Source organism: Porites lutea, chromosome 8 (assembly GCF_958299795.1).
Source record: "Porites lutea chromosome 8, jaPorLute2.1, whole genome shotgun sequence".
NCBI lineage: Eukaryota > Metazoa > Cnidaria > Anthozoa > Scleractinia > Poritidae > Porites > Porites lutea.
Genome location: NC_133208.1, coordinates 13,790,879 through 13,809,372, shown reverse-complemented (window position 1 = coordinate 13,809,372; position 18,494 = coordinate 13,790,879). Strand labels below are relative to the sequence as shown.

General features: G+C 38.0%; 3 protein-coding genes across 10 annotated transcripts in view; 2 read left to right on the top strand and 1 right to left on the bottom strand.

The window, feature by feature from the left end:
* Nucleotides 1-3,898, bottom strand: part of LOC140946424 (scavenger receptor cysteine-rich domain-containing group B protein-like) — a 33,551-nt gene extending 29,653 nt beyond the window's left edge. For 7 of the 8 annotated variants that reach the window (XM_073395543.1, XM_073395544.1, XM_073395541.1 and 4 more), the window contains exon 1: nt 909-1,021. The gene's annotated coding sequence lies outside the window, so the exon portion shown is untranslated. Of the gene's footprint in view, nt 1-908; nt 1,022-3,682 lie in introns of those variants that run through there. The other variant, XM_073395542.1, reaches the window with a different exon arrangement.
* Nucleotides 3,899-6,416: 2,518 nt separating this feature from the next.
* Nucleotides 6,417-14,836, top strand: LOC140945222 (uncharacterized). The gene is made up of 9 exons (XM_073394273.1): nt 6,417-6,489; nt 6,605-6,702; nt 8,690-9,012; nt 9,954-10,098; nt 10,805-10,924; nt 12,387-12,509; nt 12,588-12,710; nt 14,570-14,601; nt 14,786-14,836. The coding sequence occupies exons 2-9, from the start codon at nt 6,639-6,641 to the stop codon at nt 14,834-14,836; spliced, it is 981 nt and encodes a 326-aa protein (XP_073250374.1). The 5' UTR covers nt 6,417-6,489; nt 6,605-6,638.
* Nucleotides 14,837-15,047: 211 nt separating this feature from the next.
* On the top strand, nt 15,048-16,352 carry LOC140946369 (uncharacterized). The gene has a single exon (XM_073395473.1). The coding sequence runs from the start codon at nt 15,107-15,109 to the stop codon at nt 15,743-15,745; it is 639 nt and encodes a 212-aa protein (XP_073251574.1). The 5' UTR covers nt 15,048-15,106; the 3' UTR covers nt 15,746-16,352.
* The last annotated feature ends 2,142 nt before the right edge of the window (nt 16,353-18,494 follow it).

Genomic DNA, 18,494 nt, shown 5'->3' with positions numbered 1-18,494 from the left:
TTGATGAGGGATTAACTCTTTATACCATTTAGGTGGACAATAAATAAATTACAATCCTTGAAAATCCTCATTTCAGTCTGAAGGGTAGTGAAGGCAAATAGCTATTTAGCAATTCAGAGTACTACTGAAGAGATTTCACAGAATCATTTAATTGATAATTTGGTTGGCGTGACTCCAGCAGGGCTTACGATATACATAAAATGAGTCCTCCATGTGACATGTGCATATCAAAACTTACTGTTGGTGGTTGGTAGTTCTGATAGTTTAGTTATTGAAACATTGAAAAGAAAAACAAGAGATGGTGAACTTAATTCAACCATGTTTGAAACTTAGTTTTGCTATGACACGACTTGCACAGACGAGAAAGGAAGAAAGGGATACATTTGCACAAAAGTAGGGTCTTTTCGGATCTGTTTCTTATTAACAAGAACAATCCTTCTTTATAATGTGCTATAATTTACGCATAATTTCACATTTCACGAGAAAATTGTTTCTCCTTCGGGAACTTAGAGTTTGCAGCGACAGTGACGAACGACTTCATAAGTAGATTAATCTGGCTCCATAATATCATTTCAACTCATTCATCGTTATGAGTGCTTAAATTTACTCCTTTTGAGTGGTGTAGGCTTAAGATCTAGCTGATAGGGCTCCAATAACTCAAGGCCCATGCAAGCTACAGGAGGAGACCAGTGACTTTCTGGTTTGAATAACCACACTCCAGACCCGAAAACCAATAATCTAAAGTAAAATCCACTATGAAGCGGGGAACAAGCAGTCGATAAACGGGCAAGATAGTTTCACAACAGTACACAAATATTTCAAACACGCTGCAGACGTAGCTTGCGTGTGTCGAGATTAACTCGAAGAATGAATGATGTCACAAACGATTCTATTCACGCAACTCTTACCTGAAATTCACCGATTTCATGACCACTAACTCTTGCAACGCAGCAAGCCCGCCGGCCGCAGGAACTTGTTATCGTACGCTTGAGAAAAAAACAATGCCACTGCAACAATTTGCACCGGATGAACAATGTGCACGTGACCTTTAAACTCTTTAACCACAATTATTTTCATCTATCCTATTTGATTACACTGTGAAGCAAGGATTAATATAGGTGATAAGAAAGCCCCTTAGCGATTCAAGCAGAATAGCATGCAAAAGGAAGGAAATGCCTGAGACTTCTACAGAGGTAATTTTAGGTTTCGTCATTATAATTGAGGTTACAGTCGACTCTTTGCGCGGACACCTCTATAAAACGGAAACCTCTCAACGGACACCTAAAGTTGGTCCCTGCCTTTCTTTACTCCCTTTGTTTGACTCTCTATAAGACGGACACCTCTGTAAAATTTGACGGACACCCAGAGTTGGTACCTGCCTTTCTTTACTCCCTTTATTTGACTCTCTATAACACGTACACCTCTGTAAAATGGACACCTAGAGTTGGTCCCTTCCTTTCTTTACTCCCTTTATTTGACTCTCTATAAGACGTACACCTCTGTAAAATGGACACCTAGAGGTGTTCCCTTCCTTTCTTTACTCCCTTTATTTGACTCTCTATAAGACGGACATCTCTGTAAAATGGACACCTACTGAGTTGGTCCCTTCCTTTCTTTACTGCATTTATTTGACTCTGTATAAGACGGACATCTCTGTAAAACAGACACCTAAAGTTGGTCCCTGCCTTTCTTTACTGCCTTTATTTGACTCTCTATAAGACGGACATCTCTGTAAAATGGACACGTTCATAACCAGTTTCCTCAAGATGAGATTCAGTGACGCCATCGTTTTATAAATTTCTTTTTTCTTCCGCCCACACCACTACGCTCACTGAGGCAATCCGACGTTTTCGAAACTGACTGTCACTATTCTGGAGAGCGTTTTCATTGTAGCCTGCGTCTTTCCCCTCCCCCTCGCCCGTCATTCCTTTTTTTTTTGCTCTTGTCCCAACTTTTCTCGACGAACTCGCACGGAAACGTTTGCTACGCAGGCTATTTTCCTTGCGAATTCCGTGGCCAATTTACTGTGCATGTATACTAAAATATAAACTATGGACGGAAGGGCAATCCATAAATTGTTTTAAGATTTGAACAAATATGGATCGGTTGCTCCTTTTTCACGCAAAAAAAAAAGAAGTCAGTCTTGAATGAATCGCGAAAATTCGTTCGAAACGGTCGGAAGGTCATCAGAGAAAGCCGTAGGTGCTACGAGTTCCGTTGCTCTAAGACTACTAAAATCCCTTCTATCATTAATGCTGAAAGGCTATTGCAATTACGTACATCCAGCTGAAATTTATGGAATTTATATCTGAACATATAGCTAACAGACATCAGTCTAAAATTTTGTCATATATGTTTGTTCGACGGCTGCGCACTTAGGCATTTCTGGCAACTTTGTGTTGTTAGAACTGAAAAGTGCTTTTCTTTGCAGAAGTAATCCCCTAATTCCTGAGTACTGTTAAATCCATGTTTTCGTTAGACATATGATTGACACCAAAGAAACATCTGTACTTTAATATCCCTTAGTTTAAATAAACGTAGATGACGTTACGTGAGAAAAATCTGTTCCTTAAGTAAACGGTGCTACTATGAAATTATTTTAATAACCTCTCTGATTTCCTCTGACAATTTGTTTCATTTTAAGTTATTTTTACGCCTACACTTAACTAAATAGTGCATTTTTCTGAATACCAATTATCTTCAAGACCAATACAAAATATGAATGCTGTTCTAGTTACACAAAGTAGTCCGGGAGAGACGCGAAGGCGATATTCAACTCCAAGAAGTGAAAATGAGAAGCTAGACGTCAACTGAAATTCCAGAAATATTTATGTAAAAGCTTTGCTCTCCAAATAAAACTAGAGACAGCAAAAAAATTGAAAAGCGCACGGCTTAATTATCTTTTCACTTTCATTGTGCTGAGTTGTGCCTCTTGTAAAATATTGAGAGCTAACTGCTCCACTACAATACAGCTGTCTTCCATTGATTATAATGTGCCTGACACTTTTTACTGTGTCATCTATAGTCTTAGGAAACGTCGGAAATGAGTTTGTTTTAACCAATTTCTACACAAAAGTGAACGAAATGGATTTGAGACTTCCTTGTTAATTGATCTTTTAATGGTTACACTTCTTGCCGAATTACTCAGTGTTAAATGTCACTTTTGATCGCTAACAGCCAGAAAACTGGATGAATACTCTATCTTGTGTGTTCAATGGTGACTGAGAGCATTGTTGACTCAAACTTTGTCTTAAAGTTTGGTAAATATGGCATGTTATTACTTCAATCATTCGCGATAAATGTTCCCACGGTTGTGGTGGAGTGTGTATTTCTTTGGACAAATAATTGCAAAGCGAGGCAAGAGATAGAACTATGTTATCCACGATCTTTGAACACTAAAATAGCCGATAGTAACATGAATAAAGTTGTTTGCACTTGATCATTTTGGGTAATTCCTTGTTTTAAAAAATTAATTCGTGTCACGCAATAACCTTTTTGTTCACAAACGTCGACGACCAAACGGTTTAGAAGCAGAGAAGATTGTTTTTTAAGTAGTTGTCGAACAAGCGAGCAAGCATAAATATTTTCCGACACATTTCTTTTTTCCCTATCTGGCACAATACCTTCGCAAAGTTGTTACATTAATGATAAGTCCTGACTAGTACTATTCAAACGTCCTTACCTCGATTTTGCTGGGCTTCTCTGAGTCTTAACGAAACATCGTCAAACTTCGCATCGCGGAAAAGCGTCCAGCCCGGTGCCGATCATCAAGTATCATAATGATAATTCTTTCGTATTACTTTCTAAATTTAGATCTTTATAACTACCAGTTTTCGAGTTTCAGCGTTTTTGCTGCCGTAATTTTATCACCAGTTGTATAATTTTAGTTTCCCAGTTAACCGCCTTGCAAACGAAATAATTTTGATGCATATGATCGTCCTTTGTGCAACGTAGACCGTGGGAGTCTGGTGCCTAGACTGATGACCAGGCTCCAGGGGTCTTGTATGGCCGAGCTGCTGTTTGCAAAATTTGATGAATTTTTGATTAAGTGATGAAAACGTTGTTTACAAGTATAAAATAAAAGGAAATTCAGCAAAGATTTATGAAAAACCAAAAGCCTCAAACATTTGTCGGTATGACAGCAGTATGTGCAACTCAAATCAAAATTTAGACTGAGTCCACTTACTGAAGACAATACAGTAACTTTTATTTTCATTAAATAAAGACGTTTTATTTTTAGTAGATTCGCCGTAAAATTAAATTAAAGAAAAGAAATTTGAACTGTAAATGAATAAAAACCTACCGAAACCGTTTTAACTAATACAATTTAATGGCTTTAACTAAACTGAGCTTAATGCCGCAGGCTAATGTGACAACCCCATGTAGTCAATTAATCACACATAACGGTATTATGGTGCATAAACCCCCCGTCGTAATCTGTCAACGCCACTTTCACTCACGAAAACGTATCCTTTGAAGCAGAAAAACAAAAACAGGACTCAACAACGGACTTTGCAGAGCTCCATCGTTACCGTTTGTATTAGCCAACTGATTATTTTCAAACTTGTCTTTAGTGGGCAGAACTGATGCAAGAAACTAATGTTCATCCTTGCTCCTCAAAAATGCCGCTTAAACAAACATGGTGATTAAAATTTGCTGACCTTTTAGATTTTATTGTGTCAGGCACAAAGTACAAGTGCGTGCGTGCTATTCAAAACGACACGTATCAATGCAGCTACGAAGCAGAACGGGCCTCGATCTTTCTGCGTCTATGTTTAGGAATAAGTTTCAAACAATGCATGTTTTAAGCATCGCATTTTAAAAAACGCTAAGTCCTTATTAGTAAAGCCTCTACTAAAATAACAAGGTTAATAAGGAACTTCTAAGTCTGGTTATGAATATATAAAAATTGAAAGTTCCGTTTTAAGCATGAAGTACTGTGCAACTCCCTAGTTAACTTAGACAATGAGGCAGAACAGTTAAGAGGTGATACTTTGGAGACAATTTTGAGTTTTGTTTTTAATTTTGGAGAAAACAGATTAATAGTCTCCACTATGGTAGCCTCCCACGCAGGCGTTTTAAGGGGAGCTCGTTTTTCATGCATCCCTCCCCACAAACGCCTGCTCAACCCAGAGCAACATTCCTTTCCCATTGTGCATGGTAAGTGACCAATCAACAGTTGTGCAATAAGGTGATGACGGGCTAAACGCGACTAAAACGTGACCCTAGAGTTACAGTATTTCCTTCTTTTCTTTCCTTCGCTAAGGTTATGCAGTGCATGCAGTATTCTAAAATTTGACTCAATCTTATTTTTGCCGCTGTAAATCTTACATTTATTAGAGGTCAGAAAGCTTTCCCAGTGTTTCGTGCAGATCGACAAATTATCAGATTACCTTGCGGTGAAGGTCAGCTTTCCAGAATATGGAAAATTTAATGTGCTTGGCTAAGCATGGGAAACGAATGTTGTCTTCGGCTGAGCAGGCGTTTGTGGGGAGGGATGAAAAACGAGCTTCCCTAAAAACGCCTTCGTGGGTGGATACCACTATGGCTACTTTTCTTCTTCTTTGTTTTTTTAATGAAATCTGCTTCATTTTAAGAACAGACCGTCAATGCCACTTACTGACCCAAATGTATGCTATGAAGCAGAACGAAAAAAACAGACCATTATGGGTCTAAAAAAAACGAATGGCGCCGGTCACAATAATAATTGGCTAGTTCCATTAATAAATTCGATTAATTCTAAGACTTTTAATGTGCCTTTACAGAACCGTATTTATAAAAGTGGCTTAGTTTAAAGTAATTTAGCCACCTCATACCCAACATGGGTGTGATGAACATTTTGATTTTTAGTTTAGAAGTTCCGTCGTGAAGTACATGCAGTGTAAGTGGTATTCCATACACTTTTGTTATGAGTGCAGGACAATGTGCTTATGAGCCGGATCGCCTGATTGAGGATGTGAAGTTCTAAATGATTTGACTTTGTGATCGCCTGATTGAGATTAGTGAAGTGAATCAGAAGTTCTAAATGATTTGATTTTGTGATCGCCTGATTGAGATTAGTGAAGTGAATCAGAAGTTCTAAATGATTTGATTTTGTGATCGCCTGATTGAGATTAGTGAAGTGAATCAGAAGTTCTAAATGATTTGATTTTGTGATCGCCTGATTGAGATTAGTGAAGTGAATCAGAAGTTCTAAATGATTTGATTTTGTGATCGCCTGATTGAGATTAGTGAAGTAAATCAGAAGTTCTAAATGATTTGACTTTGTGATCGCCTGATTGAGATTAGTGAAGTAAATCGGAAGTTCTAAATGATGTGACTTTTTGTGATGTTAATAATGTAGTGTGCGAGGATAAATAGCGGAAAGAAACTTGAAGAGTCTCAGTTTTTAAGTGCTTTTGGTACTTACTACAGATACTAACTACCTTCAGAATCGGATACATCAATCATCGTCCTCAGTGATTCCTTGGTCCTGAGAGTTCTTTTGAAGTAGGTAAGTCTGCTCCCAGGAAAAAAAGTTTCAAAATCGAATGGCTGCCTATAAAGTTTAAGTTTAGCTTAATCAAAATGACTGAAAACCAATCCTATTTCATTTCTTTCATAGGATTTTTGCTGCCTAACACGTTGATCATATTATCATGAAGTTGCTGATCTTTCTGCAGTGTTGTGTTCTCCTCTGCAAACTAGCAGCTGGTAATGAAGGTAAGTTATTTTAATTCTCATCCCTTCTTTAGTCTTTTCGGTTAGGTGATCAAACACTGAACCACAGTCCAACACTACTATTAATAAGTTAAAACGGTTGCTAGCCTGTTACAGAAGTTCTTTATTGGTTTCCGTTGCGTTGCAGGCGTTAACAAGATAGCTCGACCCAGTATTTTTGTAGGTACACCTTCCATCTTCGAATCTCTTAAACAAACTTATTTTCATTGTAAAACCATTATAACACATGTATTACACATAGACTAAACTTTATTCTGATATTATGTTTGGGCCATCGGAATACATATCACATGACGATGACGCCACTAACAATAGTTTAGTTTTTCGTTTTGTGTTTCGAGTTAACTTCAAAGGGAAACTCAGGAGTTTAGCCATGAGGTAAAAGTCGAGTTACGCCATTTTTAAAAACTTTAGTACTTCCCTATAGCTAGAGTGGGTAGCTATCCGACTCTTAAAGGTGTGTGCGGTTTGCATATCTTAGATGACTCCTGATTTATCGTGCTTAGTCACGACAAATGCAAAGCCGATCTTTGTAATTTTTCTAATATGTGCACGTGAAAACGTTACGGTTCCTACACCACTCTACAGTTTGCGCAAATCGAATTAGTTTTTGTAAGGCAAGAAGCCTTCAAAAAAGATTCACAAATTAGCCCATCAATTGCGCAAAAAAGATCAGTCACCTTGCGCGAACTACAGCCGTTAATTAGCCCGTTAAACTTTTGTTGTTCCGTGGTCACTCCAGGCCGAGCCTATTTGCGATGCATCGATCTTACCGCAGGCGTTACACGCCCCTACCATCACGTCCGCCGTTTAAACACCTAAGATAAACATGCTACAGTTTTAAGATAATTTTAACGGAATTTTTTTTTCTGTCAGAGCTATGGGACACTTTATCGACTTTCGAAATATATACAGATGCCGTGGCATCAAAGGGGTACGGAGCGATATTTGGAAAGCACTGGGTTTTATGGCCCTTTTCCTATAGCATATGGCACTGCCTTTTAAAATAAAACTTTACTCGAGCCTTTTTATTACTCTCGCGCTACATTTTTGGGGGCCCACCATGGCAAATAGTTGCGTCTTGTTTTTCACTGACAATGCGGCCCTTGTAGATATTATAAACAAACGAACCTCAAAAACATTAACAGGTCATGATTCTTTCTCCGTAACCTTGTACTCAGCCATGGCTAAATACTGAGGGGGAGGGGGGAATATATCATATTTTTTCGAGCCAGCCGCGTCCCCGACTCAAAGAAGAGTCCTGCATCTCCCGTTTACAAATGGAGGGATTCAAGGAACTCTCGCCGGAGGAGGACAACGTTCTAACAGCAGTGCCAACGATCCTACAGCCGGAAAGTTGGTCACTCACTATAGAGAGAATTGCTATTAGGCTCGCGCTATTTGGCTACTGGCTCTCGCAGCTTGTACCTTAGAGCATGGCTGGGAACCAAACCTTCCATACCAAGGTGGCCGCCTTTATCTCCAATCTCTCGGCCAAAAAACTCGCCCCTTCTACTATTGTGAGGCTGCGATGCCTTCTGTCCTCACCTGTCCTAGCCTCCCACGCAGACTTTCTTAGGGGATTCGCCATAGAGTGACTTCAACGAGAGACACCGAAGTTACTTTAAGGGTATCGGTATAAATATGGCAATTATATTTAAGTTACTTGAGTGGCTAGGTCAGAGAACGGTTCCCCGTTCTTTTCTCCTGGCTTGTTTTTTGTTTTGTTTTGTTTTATTTTGTTTGTTTGTTTGTTTTTATTTTCACTGTCCTTTTTTTTCTTTTTACTAGCTAAAAAATTTGGTCTTTTAGTCTTACTTCATTTTATGACTCGTTCGCTTCACTTACAGTTTAAGTCAGAGATATCAAAATGTTTCCTAGCCTCTGCGGCTCGACCGGTAGGTCTTACTGATAATGATAAGGACAAACTCCGCAATGTTTTGCTGTAGACTGATTCGTTTCCTTACAGGAGAGGGATGCCGTGAGGCTCTTGGAATGGAAAACGGAAAGATTGCTGACGACCAAATAACTGCTTCCTCAGAAAGGGAAACCTATCCAGCCGTTAATGGAAGATTACATTATATCACTCCACAAGGAAGACCATTCGGTTGGCAACCTAAAAACAGTAGCTGCATTGAATGGCTGCTAGTTGATCTTCTTCTTGACAATAGCACAATAACAGGAGTGGCAACACAAGGATGTAGCAGTCGCACGTCAAAATCTGTTTTAAGTGTAACCAAATACGAACTAGAATTCAGCAATGATAGTAAAGCGTTTTATGCAGACCATCAGGTAAGCTTATTTCGTTTTTCTTATAATGAAAACCCAAAGCTTATATATTTGTCTTTAGAGTTAGTTCCACAAAGCCGAAATACTTTTTGTCTAAACGTCTGAATTGGGGGGTGAAAGTGCGTCTTTGGGGGACAGAAAAGCTTATATTTTATGTGATCAAGTAAATGGTTTTCCAGGGAGAATTTGGCATAACAAGAGAAAAGTATTAAGTGTATATTAAAGGATGGTTTCAAAGTAAAAGGTTTCAATTTAAAGTATTTAAATACTTTAGCAGAATTTCTCTCTCGATGAAATGTTTACAACTACAGTTTACTTGAAAGCAGGCTGTTTTGTGAACTCAACATTTCCCAAAAAGACGAATTTTTCCCCCGAAATGAAAGTTTCTTTATGACTTAAAGAAAATGAAAGCAAATATTTACGATAATTCTACATTTCAAGTAAACAGAACAAACTAGGGAACACTACAGAGAAACAACGCCTTATTTCAAGCAACCGTGGCCGTTGTCTCCGCTTTTCTATAGTCGCCCCCTCCCCTCTCTGATTTTTTTTATGAGGGGAGGCTAATGGAACTCAGGCTTGAATAGCAAAATTTAATGCCTTTTTGAGATGTGCCAATTGAAATCGCGAAACTGTGATAAATCCCCGCGAAATTAATGTAGCAAAAACGGCAACATAACCCCTCAAAAAAAAAAAAAAAAAAAAAAAAAAACGTGGGAGTGTAATTACTGCACTGAGGTAACAGTTGACTTTCTCTGTTGATATCAGCATTGTTAATGTTTGTTTCCGTACACTATGTTTCTATTTACTTTACCAAAGTACGTTACAATAATTACTGGATGACACAGTAGTACCTCTTTCATAAAACAGAGGATAATATCTCATAACATGTGACTTATCTATGTTCCCCGAATACTCTAAAATCCTCTTTTCCCTCAAATTAGTTATACGCAGGAAACACAGACGAGGACACAGTCGTATATCACACCTTGGATACACCAATAAAGGCTCGCTATGTTCGCTTCCAACCAAAATTTTGGAAAAATGAGATATGTATGAGAGTGGAGCTCTATGGCAAAATCGCAAAAGGTACTTAAGTTATGTAACTGGCACTTTTTTCCTATAAGCTACACTTTTGGTCCCAAATTACTTTTTGAATAAGTAGGCTTAAAAATGATTTTAATTTACTTTTGGCTCACTATAAAACGTAATCAAATTAATATCACATAAATAATACTTACAGATACTATTTGTAATATCATCACATGTAAATTGTGCGTTTGGAAATTAAATTTCATGTTCAAGACATCTCTGAAAAGCGTAAATGAATTTATTATTTGACAATATGAAGAATTAAAAATTATCGAGGAGGTAAGTGTATCAAATAAGGCTCCGCTGGTCAATCAGGCCACCTGATGATCCCCTTCCAGAGACTCTCGTGGAAACACTCAGATCAAACCGATGACGCTTTCTATCCAGTAAGACACTTCTTACTTACCCTACTCGGCGTGCGCTGATGAGCGCAGTTTCAGCTCGATGAAAAGAATAAAGACTTCTCTACCTAATACGATGACAGATGAGCGACTTTCATCCTTGTCGATTTTACATATACATTAAGTTTATTTTGATAACGTCGCTAAATTTGCGCAACGAAAGGGAAAGCACAAGAAAATGATTTGATGCATGGCGAAATGACCGTAAATCTTGCTTTCTTATTAGCCTGTGTAAACAAGGTTTTTTTAATATAGATTTCTTATTGTTTCATGTTCATTCCACTGTGCCATTCTTTCCCAAGCTTGTGATTCCAGTCCATGTCTCAATGGAGGAACCTGTTTTGAAGACGAATGCGGAAAAGAGTACATCTGTAAATGCAATAGTGGATGGAAAGGAGACAATTGCGAAAAAAATATGACAGGTAGCCTTTGATATTAAGAAACGTTCTTATTATATATTTGTGGCTTGTAAGAAATCCAGAGCATACACAGGCATCACCTTAAGGTGACTCGACCTAGTTATTTTGTGAGGGTACTATCCTACTTTGAAGCTCTCTGGTATCCCCACCTTTACTTTTATCGTAAGTGTAACACATAGAATGGATAACATATAGATCAATCTACAATATAACATAAAATTTTTGGCGATCGGAGTAAATGTCACGTGGTTATAGTGCCACGACTCTTTGGGGTCTGAGTCAGAATTCTGCTGTTGCCGGCATTTTTTGGTGAAAATCTCTCGGCTACATATAGTGTGTATTAGTGCCTTGCGTTGACCAGAGTTTCGTCAAAATCGCAAAGACCCAATGCGAGAAATTCAGCGGTTTCCAAATTTAGGTCATAATTTATGTGAAAATGATAAGCAAACTTTACACGATTATATCTAATAAACTATGAGATTTATCCCTTTATTTTAGGAACCTTTATAACAGATGGTTCCTTGCAAGTCATCAAAAAGCTTTTAAGGGCCTTGCAAATGCGCGCGATTTCGAGAAATGCAAACATATAGAAATTATTGTCTTAGCTACTTGTTGACGTTCGTCAGTGTTTAAGAGTCCTTCTCACGAAAAAAGTATTTTCTTAAAAACTCGTAGTTTTTTTTTCTTCAATTTTTTTCCGGGCCACAATTGATTAACTAACTACCCGGATTCTGAATTTCGATCATGGTCATTGAAACTGTGACATTATCTTCTATAAGCCCAAACTTAGGTAACCATTGAAGATTTTTAGCGTTTTGGCTGAGTTTGTGTTTTGGGAGTTTTCTATTGTTTCTAATCTGTCATGAAACAGCATTCTCGTTCAGTACGCGTGCAATGACCGCGCTTGGCTGACTCTCGCTTGGCTGGCTTTCACATAAATAATGACCTAAATTTGGAAACCGCTGAATTTCTCGCATTGGGTCTTTGCAATTTTGGCGAAACTCTGGTCAACGCAAGGCACTAATGCGAACTATATGTAACCGAGAGATTTTCACCAACAAATGCCGGCAACAGCAGAATTTCGACTCAAACCCCAAAGAGGCGTGGCACAGGATAACCACGTGACATTTACTGCGATCGTCAAAAATTTTATGCTATATTGTAGATTGATCTATATGTTATCCATGCTATATGTTAGACTTACGATCAAAGTAAAGGTGGGGATACCAGAGAGCTTCAAAGTAGGATGGTACCCAAAATAACTGGGTCGTGTCACCTTAAGGTGCTCAGTTCGAAATGTCATGCATGAGCGGTGAATTCCATATTTTGAAAAGACGTAAGATAAATGTTATGAATGAAATCGCGTTGCAACCCCTTATCATAGCTATATCAACTGTAAAAATAGCCTATTGTTTCCAGCTTATTTATTAATAACTGTGTATTGTCAATCTTTAAAATTTCCAAGCTTGTGATTCCAGTCCATGTCTCAATGGAGGAATCTGCCATGAAGAGGAAAGTGGACAAGGGTACATCTGTAAATGCAGTTGTGGATGGAAAGGAGACAATTGCGAAAACAAGACTTATACAGGTACCCCCTAAATTTAGAAACGTTCTTCATTATACATTTGTGGCTTATGTTTATTCAACTGTGCCATTCTTTTCCAAGCTTGTGATTCCAGTCCATGTCTCAATGGAGGAACCTGTTTTGAAGACAAAAGCGGAGAAGAGTACATCTGTAAATGCAGTAGTGGATGGAAAGGAGACAATTGCGAAAATAAGACTTATGCAGGTACCCCCTAAGTTTAGAAACGTTCTTCATTATGCATTTGTGGCTTATCTTCATTCAACTGTGCCATTCTTTCTCAAGCTTGTGATTCCAGTCCATGTCTCACCCTGAAATTTCAAGACACGAACCGGTCAAAAATCCGCGCTACAACATTCACTGTTTTGATGTTATGCTAATTTTTCCAAATTAATGCGGACAATACATATATCTCTGACTAGTACATTTCAGTGTGAGTATTGTCAATGTTTTACATTCAAAAGATGCGATAAATTCAAACTAAAATGTACTAGTCATGGAGGTATGTATAGTGCGCATTATTTTGGAAAAATTTCCATAACTTTAAAACAGTGAATGTGTACGTTGTAACGCAGATTTTTGACCGGTAAGTAGGATAGATTTGTCTTGAAATTTCAAGGTGTTGCAGTGAATCAATCTTAATGAAAGTTTCAGACATTGTTACATACATTGTAAAGATTATGTGAAGAGATTTTAAAAAAATTCGTTTGAGTAGTTTCAGAGATATACAAAAAGGCGCTAAAAGTCCAAATTTTGAATGAAGTTGCACTTATACAAGTAGTGAGAAAACGGCTTAGCTTTCAAGATCGCAAGAACGAAAATACACCAAAATTTCCTAGCATCAAAATATGATATTAAGAAGCATTCTGACGCCACTTATTAAGAATAATTTGAGTCAATTATGACGTTTTTATTAAATCATCATCACGGCTATTGAAAAGTTAAGGTTTGAAATTTTTTTTCGTTTTAGTCGAATGCAAACATACAGAATTTTTTACTCCTTACGGAGATAGTTTGCTAAATACTAAACTTTAATTTCCTGGCGTTAGATTTTCACTAGCTGGTCTAGATCACACAAAATCCGGCTTTTACCAGTTTCAGATTTTTTTGTTTATTGTTGTCATAGTAATATCGATTTTACTTAAAACTGCATTTTCACAAATTTCAATCCATAGGCAATTACTTGTGAAAATTTTATAGCGATCGGACAAGGAAAAAACGACTTTTAAGGCGATTGAAAAATATCGGTATGGCCTCTAAAAAACTGTATCGAAACACCTTAACCGCGGTCGGAATTTAGTAAAAAGTTGAATTTGCTGATCAGTAGTACGCCCACAAGTATTAAGCTCACCAGCACGAAAGTATCGAGCTAACCCGTTTCAAGGACGACCCGCAACAGAAGTAAGTAAAGCATGATTGTGAAATTAGAGTTTCGAATTGAGACATTACCAGTGAAATTATTGTGCTAGAAATTATAAGCAAGCTAAGTTGCGTAATCTTAAATTGTATTGCTCTGTTTCAGATCGAATAATCAAATCAAATCAAATCTAATCCAATCTAATCCAATCCATTCTACTTCAATTCTAGTTTAATAAACAAACGATTATACGATAAGTGGTGGTCGTTGGAGTTTGGCTCATGATTTAGTCCCGGGATAGAATAATAATAATAATAATAATAATAATAATAATAATAATAATAATAATAATAATAATAATAATAATAATAACAATAATAATAGACACATAAAGCGCGGTATCCACTAATTTCTCAAAGCGCCGTACAATAATATGGTAAGAAACTAGAGTTAAAAACTATTATAAGATAAAATAAAGTTAAATGAAGTTACTAAAATCAAACATCGTAGTCTAAGTTAAATAAGTACGTCTTCAACTGCGACCTGAACTGGTCGAAAGATGTAACTCCCCTGAGTTCAGGAGGCAATTGGTTCCATAACCTAGGAGCAGCTGCGGAAAAAGCCCCATTTAGTGCATGTCTACGTGAAACACCCCATTCCTTACATTCTTGGCCTAGAACTAACCTAGCGCTTAATGACAATTTTTCAGGGCCTTGTGAAATTCAAAGTCCATTTGTCAAGGTACACATAATTATTCATTTTTATAGTTTTATATGTACTTACATTTAGTAATCTTCATCAATCTTCTAGAGTGGCTCTAAGGGGTGGCGTTGGGGGGAGGGGCTGAAGTTTTTGAAATTTAGTCATGTTTGTCGACACTTCAGATCACCCTTAAATTACCGTTGGTCTTTCAATATACTGTTAGGTCAAAACATCTCTTTGCTTTCCTCCTGGTGTCCTGAGTGTAATTCATTGAAAACAAAACGCCGCTGCGAAATTTACAGGACTGAATGGGGTTGCTGTTTTAAATGTTATTTTTCCGTTGTAACCACAAAGTTGTATTAGGAGTTGACTGAGTCTCCAGATTAAAGCTAATACAATCAACCTATAGAAAATTTCTAGAACTCTGTTTAACAGAAAAGCGTTATGTGTTGTCGAGGTACCTTCACTCAGAACCTCATTTGTAAAATAAGCTTTGCATGATTAAGACAATTTTTTCCCGACTTAGGGCTGTCACTCAGGCTGGATGCTGATTGCTCGGTTCTCCAATAACGACGGCAAAAATTGGATGGCTGACAGTGGTGATTGGTGGTATGACCGAAGTAGTGCTTCTGGAGCAACAACTGATCCGTCAGTTAACGCTGACATGATCTCACCAGCATTTTGGCTGTTGAAAGGCAAAGAGTTTAAAATCACGCGCAGTGATGACTCCAGTCACACGCCACTGTTGCAGACCACGGGCAACTGTTTGGGTGAAAAGACATTCCGATCAAAAATCACAAGTTATGGCGACTTTAGAAATGGCAAGGTGTGGTCCAGTGACAGGTGCCTGGGAAGCTGCACGGTTCAATATGGCGGTCAGTACAAGACAACAGACGGGTTTCAACAGGCACAGTGTAGTAGCAACATCCAAAGTAGCAATAAGATCGGCTTCTGGTGTGACTGGGGTAACCCGTATGGGGATGGATCAGTGATGATGATTGGTGGAGGAGGAAGTAGCTGTAATCGTGCTGATCACGGGATTGGAATAACAGAACAAAATTCGGCCTCTTTTGTAGAACTAAGCAGTCGTGAAACTGAATATGACTTTGGTAATAACGCTCTAACTGAGGGAGTTAAAACCCCGCCATCGCGATCCTACTCATTAAACTTATGGATTCGTTGACCGACAGTTATCCTTAGTCACCCCTGTTTGTAAAGTGGGCTACGTTCATGAGTAGAACGTATTTAATCATTTTGTTATGAGGTAGTTACCTTTAGTTTTGTTTTTCAGTTTTGGTACTTTTAAGGTTTTGCTAGCTTCGTGGTAAACAGTTTATAGACTTTTATAGGCTTAGAGACTTAGAGATTCAGTGTATTTCCCCACATGGTTAGTTTCTGAGTTTTTGTCTAGTATTATCCATTTGAAGTGTTTGTTAAGCTTAGTTTTGGTTCTTTGAAGTAGGCTTGTTTGGGGAGTACAGTTGACCTTGAGTCTTACCCACAATCGAGTTCCTGTTTTGTATGTTTTGTCCTTCTGGGCAGTTTCACTGTTAGCATTTAACTGGTTCTTTGGTGCTTGTCGGTTGCGGCTATGTAGATAAGCGATAAGATAGGCGTAGGATGTAGATATGCAAGATAGGCGATAAGATAATCAATGGAAACTCTTCCGGTCAGCTAACCCAAAATAAGTCTACAATTTGGTTATTTAATTCGCTGTGAAAGCTAGTAGAATTAGTAGAGTTGTTGTCAGTAGCTGTTGAAGATTAAACTGCTATCTTAAAGAGAAAGAACAGAGTCTTGGTCATCTCGTTGTAAAGCCTGGCGAGCTTCATAAGCCCTCAACATACTTACATTTAAAACAGTCCCAGACTTCAGGCTACTGATGTTGCTTCAATGATAAAAATGAAGGGCAAAATGTAACTATGAGAACATCGGCGTGCAAAAGAGATGCCAACCGCCACCAAGGGAGGTGGGAGGGGCGAAACTTAAACGCCACTTTCACCGAACTCCGTAGAACTGGCCAGGGAGCGGCTAAAACAGCGCTATTTGAAGCGAGGGCCGCAAGGCATCATGCCCGGCAGCGCGCAGGTCCGGTAGGACGGAATTTAACTGAGTTAAACCTTTCCGTCTTACGGGCTAATTATGTATGCTGTGAGAATAGTCACTGAACAAAGCATCAAACTGAGAAACTCAGGATGCCGGGTTTGACTTTTTCTGATAACTTTAGTGGAAATCTTTCATAGCAAACTAAATAAAGTAGCAGTCGGTTGTACAGAAGAATGTTTGCTTCAAAAGTTGCAAAGGTTTTCTTTAACTCAAACACTATGCTCAGAATTGGCAACGAGCAGCTTCGAGAAGACGAAAATTTGCACAAAGTGCCGTACAAGGTTGATAACATCTGTTCGATTTGGTTCAAAATTTTGAAAACGCACGTGCCTGCCGTTAAGTGATTTTAATAGTAAGATTTATCTTTTGTTGAAATCTGTCTTTGTTCATATTAAGGGATGGACCATAAGAAAAGTGATAGGGGGGGGGGGGGGGGGGGGGGGGGCAAAATTCAAAAAATATTGTTAAGGACTACCTTGAATGATACAGTTGTAGGCCAGACATTGAAATTGAAGAGTTCAGCACTTTATATGATGATGTGTTATTCACAAATCTTCACTGACCAAACAACTAGGAACTTTTTGGAATAAAAGTTAATTATCCTTTGCATTGATATTTATTCACAAACCTCTTTGCAGTGAAGATATGTGCTTTTCACAACAACAATTAGTATTACTGACTGAGTTTTTTTGTTGACATAAATTAAATTGAACAACCCCGACACTCTTCCTCTACAAACACCATGCGTGTGCGGGCCCCAGTCAGGTGAATATGTTCCAGATCAACTACGAAGTGATTAACACTGAAATTACAGGCCGACGAAAAGAGATTTCCACCTTACCTGTACAAAAAAAGTCTTCCATCACTTTTCTAATGGTCCACCCCTAATTGGACGAGTTGGTAAAACAAAGGATACGTTCCGTTGGCACTAATTGACTTTCACTTGACCAAACAAACCTTTCCAGAAAAACAAAGTTTCACCTAGAACATACTGTTTTTGTTAATCTTCTACGTTCTCAGGATCTTATTCGAGTAGCCCATTAAATATCTTATAGCCAAATCTTGATTGTGTAACATTTAATAACTACTGTTTATTATAGATTTAATATGTGTTGCTAGTCATCAGTTCCTCCGTGAACCCGACAAAGACTAGTGTTGTAATACATCTTTGTTTTACTTTATTCATCGCGTCAAAGGAACCTCACCTACTTAGCTTTCTAGTCTATTTATGAATTTAATTGATGTATTAAATTCTTGTTATTATTCAGTATAAATGTGGCATATGAAACATACGAAAGTTTCACCTCCTGAAAAAAAAAAATTCCAGCCATCAGGTAAAAAAAAAAGATTTCCACCTTACATGTACAAAAAAAGAATCTTACATCTCTTAAAATCCCCACCATCTCTTTTCTAATGATCCATCCCTAATTGGACGCGCTGGTAAAACAAAGGATACGTTCCGTTGGCCCTAATTGACTTTTACTTGACCAAACAAACCTTTCCAGTAAAACAAAGTTTCACCTGGAACTTACTGTTTTTGTTGAATCTTCTACGTTCTCAAGATCTTATTTGAGTTAGCTTGCGTTTTTCGTGACAAAAACTTAACCCTCACCATCGAAATCTCCTGATCTTAAATCATTTAGCCAAGTTATACTTCATTAAGTGGATAACAACTCTGATTGGGACTGGTTGCCAAGTAAACACCTTTTGTTAGATAATCCGTGTAATGAATAACAATGAAATTACAGGCCAACTTGTCTGGACTAGTTTGATCTTTCCTCGTAATGCTAGCCCGTTAGGTATCTTAGCCAAATCTTGATTGTGTA